Source organism: Anarhichas minor, unplaced genomic scaffold (assembly GCF_050575085.1).
Source record: "Anarhichas minor isolate MPS153535 unplaced genomic scaffold, ASM5057508v1 ptg000043l, whole genome shotgun sequence".
NCBI lineage: Eukaryota > Metazoa > Chordata > Actinopteri > Perciformes > Anarhichadidae > Anarhichas > Anarhichas minor.
This window is the reverse complement of record NW_027466489.1, coordinates 6,718,262-6,729,442: the sequence shown is the minus strand read 5'-3', so window position 1 is coordinate 6,729,442 and position 11,181 is coordinate 6,718,262. Positions and strand designations below refer to the sequence as shown.

Here is an 11,181-nt window from a genome sequence, read left to right as displayed (position 1 = left end):
TTATTATTATTAGGGCCTGAGCACCGACAACGTTTTACCTACATGTATGAAATTTGGTAGGCACATGTATCACATGAAGACTTAAAAAAAAGTATCTTGGGACCATACTCTAAAATTAACGGGAAGTCGGCCATTTTGATTTTTGTGTGAATTTTCCCATGATTTCTAGTCGCTATACTTTAACGAACTCCTCGGGACTTTCTCAGATCCACTTCAAATTTGGTCAGTACAATCGAAAGACCTTTGCAATTAAAAGTTACTCAAAGCTTTACGTTTGATGGAATGGCATAGCCGTGGCGGCCATTGTACGTGATTTGCTATTAAACAACAAGCTGATGTAACTCCACTGGACTTGCTCAAATCTGTCCCAAACTTGCCATACTTGATAACAGTCATGGCCTGAGGATGTCTACAAGCCAATTATCACTCAAACTCATAGTGCCACCTACTGGCAATAGGAAGACAGCGTTATGTGACAAACGGAATCCGATTTACATGATGTGGTCTATACTTGATGTAGAGCAACATAATGCATGTTTGCGCGTGTTCTCTAGCGCCACATAGTGGATACAGGAACTGGTGGAATATTTGCACTACATAATTTCCAGCGTCACAGTCCACGCATTAAAAATACATCTAACTTATGGGCATGCTGTCCGATGGTCGCAGATATGTATGGCCGTGTCTGCTGGCGTCCCGCCAGTACCCCCGAGATGCAGGAAGGAGCAAGGGCCCGTACATCGCTGCTTGCAGCTTTAATTTAGATTGTTTTTGTTTCTCATAATTTTTATTTTATGAATCCAGATTTTGGCATAAAATCTCTATTTTTTCTTCTTTTTTTTTTACACACGAGTATTGCTATTATTGTCTTCCTAATATTCAAGTTATTAAGTTCTATTCAACTTTATACCTGGGCCCATATATTTTGGGGGCCATAGTATAATAAGACTAAAAGAAACAACCACACAATCACTGGGATTGTTACTGAGTTAAAGTGCCTCTTTCTGTGGCCCCTGTAGATTTGTACATCTTTGCTTCTTTGAGTTTAACTGTGTCCCTACAGAACTGAGGCAGCTGAAGGACATCACCCCACTTGATGACATAACAGTGGAGATGATTATGTTGACAATTGTCTTGTATTCCCACAGCCCATTGTAGCCATATTGTAGCAGGTGTGTGGTCGTGGGAGTGATGTCGGGAAACTCCTCTTACATTCCCAGGACTGATAAATACTCCCTCCCTGCTTGCCCGGTTCTGGCTCAGAGTTATCATGGTCTTGCGACAGTGGTGGTTGATTCGGACTCTGGGTGAGTACAATTGCTATAAAAAAAAAACTCATCTTCCTTCTTTCAAACTCCCAACCCGCATGTGTCTGTGTTTCTGTCTTTTGGTTTGTTTTCTATGTGAATTTTTGATGTGCCTGCTGTAAATCCTAATAAGCATTTTTGACACAGTACCAACCCTCTGCTGTATACAATCTTCCTGCCAGCATGCATCTTTATATGCGTCTCCGACCAGTCTTTTCCTCACAAGAGACGGTGTGCATTCCAAGTGACTCCTCGGAACAACCGATACACAACCGCTGGCAATGTGAGTGGGTCGGTGCAGCTATGTGAGAACACCCAATGCTGCGTGGGTTATTACCGGATCATTGATGACCGGCCAGAGGTTGACGTTCTCGGTAAGAAACCATGGCAAAACGCAAGATATCTGGACCAGTACCTCTGGACTAGTCTGGATTATGTTCTGTACTATTATAAGAGTCTTGCACAATTTTGCTCTCAAAAGTTTATCAAATGATTTAAAAACGAATCAACTTTAAGCCTCAAACCTAGGTTAGGTAAAGTTAGAAAGATATTGACAGATTCGGACTTCCCGGTTAAATAAATCGTTAACGAAACGAGAAGATAGGTTACCTCTGACTGATGGCTAATTATTTGCTGTAATGTATATTAGTCTGCAGGCTTAGTTTGGTTCTCGTGCGTTTTTAATTGTCTATTTTGTTTCTGATTTTTCTGTTGCAGCTTGTGATATTGCTGAAAAATCTTGCTCAGATGCAACCTGTAACGCACGAACACGTTTTGACGGTCGCCTCCTTGTGTGTGTGTGCAACACAGACTTTTGCAATAGCAACATCACTTGGAAGCCAGAGTTCGAAGAGCCTCAAGTCACCTACTCTTATTTTGTAGGTATGACCACGATAAGATTGCTAACTAATCGTTGAATATCACTTGCAACCAACATAGTGAAAAAATAATATCCTGACATTATGACAGAGTGAGGAATTGTTTTATTTTTATTACAGAACATGTTATAATTGATTCAAAAGACATCTCTTTCTTTTTGCATCCCTCCACCTCCACTCACATCTGCGCCACCATAAGCCACCCTCTACTATACGTAGGTATATTTGTGTCTTTATTACGCAAACAAAAACAAATGTGCGAAAGTGGGTCTTCATGTCAACACAGCAGCCCTCCATGTCGTTCTTTAAAAAAAGAGACTCCACGACACTAACAACATGAAAGTGAAGTGCTGCTACATTTAAAATAATTTTGACAAAACAGAGCAATATACTGTCAATTTACCTCCATGTCGCTCATCACATCCCGTCATTGTTTACAGTGGAAGCAGATGCCAAGTCGAACCCAACCAATAGAAACTCCTGGCTCATTCAGCAGCGTATGCCCCGCCCACTACATCCATCATTTTTTGAGAGCAAAGCTTTTTGTTTTGAGAGCAAAGCTTTTTGTTTTGCAGCCAAATATTCTAAAGCAAAACTAACAAATAATTTATTCTCAGTTTATATATTTACACTTACAAACTTGATTTTTGGTTGCAATGCGAGAAATTTGCTCTCAAAACATTTTTTTCGTTTGCGTAATAAAGACACAAATATACCTTCATACTACTACCCTTTCATTTGAAATTTGACACTTTTTTCATTATGCTATATTCATATAATGAAACATGTAAATCAACAAATACAATTGATTGACTCAAAAGGGGTGTTATCATTGTTCACAGATAACGTTAACAATTTTCTCCTACATGTTTCTTTTTAGATGACATTATGAAAGCTGCTGCAATAACTGTGACATTGCTCGTCCTGTGCTTCCTGCTGATCATTGCAGCCAAATGGAGATGCCTATTTAAAAAGAAAAGTAAGATCCTTTTTGGTTTCAACATCAAGATAGAAATGCAAAAATATGTTCTTTCTAATAATGTGTTCATTTGACTTAACAGTGGCAGAAAGTGGGAGTTAAACTAGACAAACTAGTAACACGAATGCCTTTACAATTAATTATCTGTTGATATTTGCTGGTGTTGTCTAAGCGCACACACACAAGGAGGAGTTTATTGTCTTGATCCCTCAGATTTAGATAAACTTAATTTAAAAACGCACACACATTACTGCTCGTTATGGGGAAATGGAGTTTACAGCTCCCGAATTAACCCTTTCTATGGCTTAGAATTTTGCATAAAGGTAAAAAGGTGTTGTTTCTGTGTCAAGTAGCCTCTCTGCTTTTCAGAGGATTAGAGAAAAAATGTCAGCTATGTTTCCACATTTTCTAAACTCCGATTCAGTTCTCACGATTCTTTGTTTGACCTTGTTACTGTTTCATTCTCTCTGCTAGTCTGACCTTGGTGTTTATCTCTGCTATAACACTCCCTTTTAGCCCTGTCCTTTTGTTTGTTACTCTTCAAACAGACATGTGGCTCTTCAGTCGGGCTAGTTTAAAATGAATAGTGACTTTATTGTCAGATTACCGTCAATGAGTGTGTGTTAATTACAAGACCTGTCAACTTTCATTATTTTAGAGGTTAATCCACCCTCCCATGATGATTACGGTGTCTCACGACTGTGTTCCTGCCAAACAACTAAAACCTCTGAGATTGACATTGCTGACATTGAACGACAGCAGGTCAGCAGCTATCACATGGATTTATACTATATGGTCAGCAGTGTTAAAAATCATCCTGTTAGGCGTTATATCCTACCATGTCCGGTTGATTTACCTGTCTGTTCTTACCTTTTCAGATTGTAGGCCATGGGTATTTTGCAACTGTTTGGAAGGGGAAATACAAGGGATCCATTGTGGCAGTGAAGGTTTTCAATGATCGCTGGAAACACACATTTACTGCAGAGAAGGAGGTCTATGAGCTACCACTAATGAATCATGCTGGGATTGTCCACTTCCTTGGCTCTGGGAGTAAACCAGGTGGAGGCGGAGGGCTCATTGTCCTGCAATTTGCTGAATGTGTGAGTGGCAACCAGTCATTTGAATTTCGAATTTAATTGTGCATTTCTACATTTTCTCAGAGATCAAAAGTTATTTGAGGAAAAAGGACAAGTAACAGACGAAAGAATCAGGGCCAGGAAGCAAAGAAAGGCATTAGGACGTAACTCTTATAAGCAACTATATTATGAAAATGGAACCACTACTGATTCCTTAAAATGGCTATAGTCAACATTTTTATAATAACAATGAAATGATAATGTGAAGACAATGTGAAACTGGTCAGTGGTATTGATGCACCTTTAGAGACTTATCACCTGAATCTGCAGCTCCCCTCAGTTGGCAGATATTTTCAGTGAAAAAGCTGAAAGAAACCCACTGTACACTATCCGCTCCTCATCAAACAGCAGACAGACACAGTTAGTGACTAGCTGGTGAAAATAGTGGAGCATTGAGTTTTCCCTCAGGAGTCGGTAGAGTCCAAAGATATTTAAAAGAGAGTGAATATTGGACTTACATTCATCCAGTGGACACAAACACAGCGCCAAATGAATAATACTGTTGCTTAAGTTTGTCATATTAACATAAAAGTTGAGATGAGGTGGATACATGATCACACATATGTCTTTATTTTATACAAGCCGATGTATAAAATGTTCACGTTCTTTGACATAAATTGCTGGTGTCCCTTTGATTTCAGGGTACTCTCCACTCCTATCTGTGTAAACACACGACCAACTGGATGTTGACACTGAAGTTGTGCCAGTCTTTATCGCAGGGACTCTCCTATCTGCACTCTGACCTTCACGAACATGGTATTGTTCTGTGTATTTCTGTGAACAAATGTGTGTGTTTGTGTGTGCGTGTGTGCGTGTGTGCATGTTGTAGTCTACCAATGTAGAAAGCATTTCTGTTTATGTGCACATGTAAGCTAAAATATCAAACTTGATTAATAGTTGTTGTTGTTATCTAACAAAATTTAAATGCTTTTGGAGAAGTACTTTTCAGGTGATTTTTTTAAATTTAAAAACAAACAAACATAGGGCTGCATACAAACAGCCCACATATCACAGGGATCCATAATTATACACATAAAGCAGGCGTCACAGTTAAACAGGTTTAATGAATGAAGTGTGAGTTTTTCTTCATCTTTAAAGTCCACTGCAGTTAAATATCCAAACAAATAAGAATCTTATTTTTCTTGCAGATGTGCATAAACCTTCCGTGGCCCACGGAGATTTCAGCAGCTCCAACGTGCTTGTGAGAGCAGATGGTACCTGTGTCCTGTGTGATTTTGGATGCTCAACCATCCTGCGTTCTTGTTCTGGACATCGCAGCTGGAGAAGCCACACAACAAACATGGAGGTGAGCCTTAGGCGGAACCACAATTTATTATTCTTAATTCACAGTACATTGAAATCATAAAAAAGTGAGTTGGTCATCTTGGTGGTCTCCAAGAAATAAAATGAAAACAAGCAGAGGGATGACATTTAATACGTAGAAATAAACAATTCACATTACCATCCATCTGCAGGGTCATTCGTGGTTGGGCACACTGCGCTACATGCCCCCTGAGATCCTGGAAGGCTCTGTAAACCTAAGCAGCAGCAGGTGTCTCATGCAGGGGGACATCTATGCTCTGGGACTGCTGCTGTGGGAGATCTTGATTCGCTGCTCTGATTTATTTGAAGGTAAACTTCCTTGATCAGATAATCATGAAAATCTATCAGTAATTGAGATGGGAGTCCAAACATCTCCACCCTTTAAATTGTACTCATTGTACTTTTGAAAGAGAGATATTTAATGAGAATCATTTTTCAGCTGATGAATGCCACACATCACAATGATTAATCAAAACTAGTAAACGTTGCATCAATCAATATTGTCAGAGTGTCACAATTTTTGCTTTTACTTCCCTTTGAGGTTGATCTGTGTCATCAACTTTATCTCTGTGCTCTGCTTGGATACACTTCACCTATACAGTATCTCGTGGTACTATATGGATGTTCAAATTCATGCAAATGTCTCCATCTGCAGGCGGTGTTGCTCCGCAGCATCTGTTGCCTTATGAATCTGAGCTGGGAGCCCATGCAACGCGAGACAGCCTCATCCAGTACGTGTGTCACTTGGAAGAGAGACCCTCCATACCTAAACACTGGGAACTGCTACCACAGGTATTCTTACACAGGTGCTTCTGACATGAACCTAGTTTTTTTTTTTTTTTATTGGCTAGGTAGCAATGAAGATAAACGTACTGGATAGCGCATGAAAATGTTCATGATATTGAATTAAGTTTGTCTATGTATTGACTCATTTGTCACATCTCACCTTTCAGGGATCTGTGCTGCAGGAGCTCCTGACAGATTGTTGGGACTGTGATGCCGATGCTCGACTGACTGCTCAGTGTGTTGTGAACAGATTAGGCTCTCTTCAGTCTTGTTACTCTTCATGACTTTTCTTTTTCCTTTTTTTGAAGGTTGACTTGTAATGTACATATCAAGCATTTGCACTGTTCTCTTTGTGTCATCACTGTGTAGCTTTTCAGTATATTTTCATCAATTTTAATGTAGCCCCTTATTAAAGAATGCATATTCTTGACTTGGATATGTTCCCATTACTCTTTCTTTCTATTAGATCCTTACAGATATAGGCATGTCCATAATAGCATATTGGGAATTGTTGTTTTTTGAAAAAAGGACAAAAAAGGAATGTTATTCCTGTACTCTCAGCAATAGGTTAGTTTGTTTGCCTAATGTTATGTAACTATGATACATGATTGTGGTTTTGTATTTAGATGATAGTTATTAAAAAGATAAAGATACATATGACTACTAGTTATACTTAAAGTAATAGGCCTTTTTCACAGCAGACTTTTTGACTTGTCATAGCAGGAAAATCACAGGTGGCGCTAATACTGTAAATGATTGCTCTGTTACATTTAAGTACACCAGTTAGTAGGCCTTTTTTTTTTTTTTACTGAAAACGTTTTATGACATGCCAAAGTACAAAAAGCACAATACAATGAATGATGGCTGAATTCCTTTTAGCTGCCTTGATTTCCTGGTATTGTCCATGCTGCCTCACTGTCACACTGTCATGGGGTACTTGAATTGAACAGAACCATTGGTGTTATTGGAAACACTTGTGCTTTTCCTATATTGAAGTCAAATGATCTGCTGTGAAAAAGGCCTTTACCTCAAACTCTGAAGCTTACATATCTAAATTGAACATAGCCGTCATTATTGTTAGTGACATGTCAAAATATCTGCTGTCAAAGGTTTGTTGGTAGGCTACTTCTAAAAAAATGTTGCACATTGATACCTTTGGTTATGCAGGTGAGCCACAGGGAGAGTTATTTTTACCAATATCTTTGATTTTTTTTAAAATCATATTTGTTAAAATTACACTTATTATAGCTAGAAAGCCATATATTGTATGTAGCTGTTTACATAACTGTTGATCCATGACGTCATTGATTTATTTGTCGTTTCAAGTGTGTGCGCGTGTGTGTGCGTGTCATGGCCAAACCCCACTTGGCTCCTCCCTTTTAAATATATCATTCCCAATGGGAGGACACCATAATCATGTATCTTTTGTCCCACACAAACACGTCGATCAACTTTTTCAGAGCTTGCTGGACTTTTGCCATGACGTAAATAACGTGCGTAGCCTTAAACAACGGGCGTGGCTTTCTGATGCATTTTTATTGCTGCGTCCGTGCAGCTCAATGCGGAAGACAGACGGGGAGCACGTCATTCCTGATGAACTGGGAAAGCAATCCTGAAGAAAGTTTCCAAGGTAAACCTATGACATTGACAGTTTTGATTATAAATAGCGTGTACAAAACAAAACAACCAGAAACTACAGCAATCCGATCATTTCGAGCTTTGTGATTTCTAGAGTTAAATGAAGAAAGTCTAACGTTGTCGAGGCATTAGACCACACACTGGCTGTATTGTGATCGGTGCATAATGTGTCTGAAAATATGTACATAATGTGTGCACGGGGTATAGTTTGTTGCTTAAGTATTTTGTTAGTCGTTGTAATAAAGTTTTAAAACAAACCTCAGCTCCCATGATGGTAACGTTCATTCCGTCACTGTTGTATTGACTGTATTGTTTTTTAAGTGTACCATTTACAGAGAATCTAAAACGCATGGCGCAATAGAAAAGTTGAAACAGTTAGCCTGTCAATTCATCAGCTGATTTAGATCATATTATTTATGTTCATATGGGGTTTTGAACTCTTTGGTAGACTAAACAAGCAATTCGAGGGTTTCATCTTGGCTATTGATACTGTAAGATAAAGTACAGAATATCTACAGCCATGTTGACGAAAGGTATTGGAAACTCTTGAAAACTTTAATATTTCGAGTTACTTATGAACATTTTTATACAGCATGGATAGCAGATCTGACAACCAGGTGTGGTGACAGATACAAAGTATATCATCTCAGATCAGAAACTACATTGTCATGTAAAGCATGTGTGGTGACTTGTTTGATTTGGATTGAATCAACACCCACATAAATTATATAAGACACTGTGTAGTTACACTTGTAATAATAGTTGCTTTTTGCTTGTAATGTAATTTTACTGAATCAAATATTAATTGCATTTACTTTCCCACTGTTTCCTCAGGAGTTCGATTGAGACCTGAAGTGTTTGACTTGTCAGGTCAAAAATCATAACCATGTGGCCAAATCAAGGTGGGATATCATATTATACATAACCAGCATATCATTATTTTTTTAGGCCTGTTGATATAGGTGCTCTGAAAAATAATGTGTGTATGTGTGTTTTTATCTATATTAGGTCCTCCCCCTCCAGTGGGCCCACCAAACCCTGCCTACCCTCCTGGCTACAACCCTGCATATCATGTTGCACCAACATCAGGACTCTTCCCCCAACCATCACATCCTGGGCAATTCCCAGCTGGGCAATATCCAGCTGGGCAATATCCAGCTGGGCAATATCCAGCTGGGCAATACCCAGGGGGCATGAACCCAACCATGGGGCCACATGTACCTCCAGGGGCCATGCCTTATGGAGCTCCGGGATCTCATCCTTATCCTATGGCTCCAGGTGGATATCCACTCGTCCCTCCTGCAGGTACTCACCCAGGTCCATACCCGCACTCTCCAAAAGGGTGTCACCAAAAAGGCCATAAAGGCCACAAAGATCACAAGGATCACAAAGATCACAAAGGTCACCACAAAGATCATCATCATGGAGGGTTAAATCCCATGGCTGGAGCATTTGCTGGAGGATTGTCTGGAATGGGAATGGGGTTGGATGGACATAAAGCCCACAAAAAGATGAAGAAGATGAAGAAGGCGAAGGGGCACAAACATGGCAAGGTGAGATGTCTACAGATATGCCACATTGTTTTAAATGGCTCTCCCTGTAGGTGAAGTATTTATGCCAATACTCGATAACAAGATGAAACTTTAACCTGCCTAAGTCCCTCAGCCCCAGGCCTCCAACTTCATGTCAATCAGTGTTGCAAACACCAGAACAAAAGAAATGCACTCATGTCTCAGGTGCAAAGTGCAGTACAGCTGCAGATACATGGTTTACATTGTACTTGAAGAGTAATATAGATATATTATCATTAGGTTGCTAAGGCACATCAAAACAAACAGTTACTAGATTGTATTATGAAACATTTTGCTGACTTGTATGAGAACAGACAAAACACTCAATTATAATAATGGAAAGTAAAGCTATATGTTCTTTACAACATTTGTGGTAAATATTGCTGCAACTACGGATTAATTGTACTGTTGATTAATCGTCGGGATAGTTGTTAAATAATAAATGAATTGCTTAGTTTGTAAAATGTTAGAAAATACTTTAAAATGCCCATCACCGCTGCCAAGGGTGACATCTTCAAAATGCTTTTTAAACAATTGCTGTTTGTGTTTTAAACTATATTAAAATATGAATGTGTATAGTATATAATTTTCTCTTTTTCTTCACAGTCCTCCAGCAGCAGCAGCAGCAGCAGCAGCAGCAGCAGTGACTAAGACTGAGGATACCAGGCCTTTTCAGAAATGTCACATTACAAAAGTGCAACCTTACTATTACAAATAAACACACTAAAGTCATACTTATCACTTTAAACAGGACATACAAATTGAAAATAAAATAAAGGTAATTAAAAAGTTGTGCATACGCTGTTGCTGTAAACATTTTCACAGCATTTTGCTGTGTTTGCATTCCATCATGTCTGTAGTTTGTGGTGTTTTTGGGAAATGTTCCATTACAAGTACATTAGTGTACAAACGTATTGAAATAATTTGAAGAGGGGCTAAATGATGAGAAAATCTAACATTGTGATTTAGTAAAAGAATATATGTATATTATGCTTTTTTTCTCTTTTCTTAGGAAGTTTCACCTTGAGATGGTGATTGATACAGATATTGAGTGTCTATTTTATGCTAATTTGTGGTCACTGCTACACATGACTGCAGCATTAATTAAATTAAATCAAACTTGTTTAATAAATACATTTAAATTAAAAGACTGACACAATTTGTTGTTGCCAGGATGGTAAATATTTAAAGTTAAAAACTGAGTTGCAATACAATTTACGCCCACCAGTGTGCTTATTATTAGGTGTCTTATTGAAGTTTGTAAATATGAACAAATTAGAAACATTCGTAAAGCATTCACCTGTTTGTTAATTAATTTTTGAATACATGAAAAACACGTGGGCCATCAGTTATTTTCAACAACAGAGCTCCGTTTAAATAAATCGAATAATGTGTATAATTTGCGCAAAAACTTATTTTTTGATGAAATTCTTTCATTCCGCTGTCATGTTGTTGCATAATGTCAAAAAAAAGTGTGCTACTATAACTTATTTATAGACGAGATTTTTGGGCATCTGTGGGTCATACCAAAACTCAGGATGGGGGTTTGGGTTGGGTGAAAGG

The 11,181-nt window shown here is 38.6% G+C and overlaps 2 protein-coding genes across 2 annotated transcripts; both read left to right on the top strand.

Annotated features, from left to right (window-relative positions):
* The first annotated feature begins 1,255 nt into the window (after positions 1-1,255).
* Positions 1,256-6,845, top strand: LOC142970435 (anti-Muellerian hormone type-2 receptor-like). The gene is made up of 11 exons (XM_076110652.1): positions 1,256-1,307; positions 1,490-1,681; positions 2,025-2,189; positions 3,066-3,164; positions 3,823-3,926; positions 4,043-4,264; positions 4,942-5,056; positions 5,449-5,606; positions 5,776-5,932; positions 6,279-6,415; positions 6,577-6,845. The coding sequence occupies exons 1-11, from the start codon at positions 1,271-1,273 to the stop codon at positions 6,691-6,693; spliced, it is 1,503 nt and encodes a 500-aa protein (XP_075966767.1). The 5' UTR covers positions 1,256-1,270; the 3' UTR covers positions 6,694-6,845.
* Positions 6,846-7,885: 1,040 nt separating this feature from the next.
* Positions 7,886-10,766, top strand: prr13 (proline rich 13). The gene is made up of 4 exons (XM_076110543.1): positions 7,886-8,039; positions 8,882-8,949; positions 9,056-9,600; positions 10,225-10,766. Exons 2-4 carry the CDS (start codon positions 8,934-8,936, stop codon positions 10,267-10,269), a joined length of 606 nt encoding a protein of 201 aa, XP_075966658.1. The 5' UTR covers positions 7,886-8,039; positions 8,882-8,933; the 3' UTR covers positions 10,270-10,766.
* The last annotated feature ends 415 nt before the right edge of the window (positions 10,767-11,181 follow it).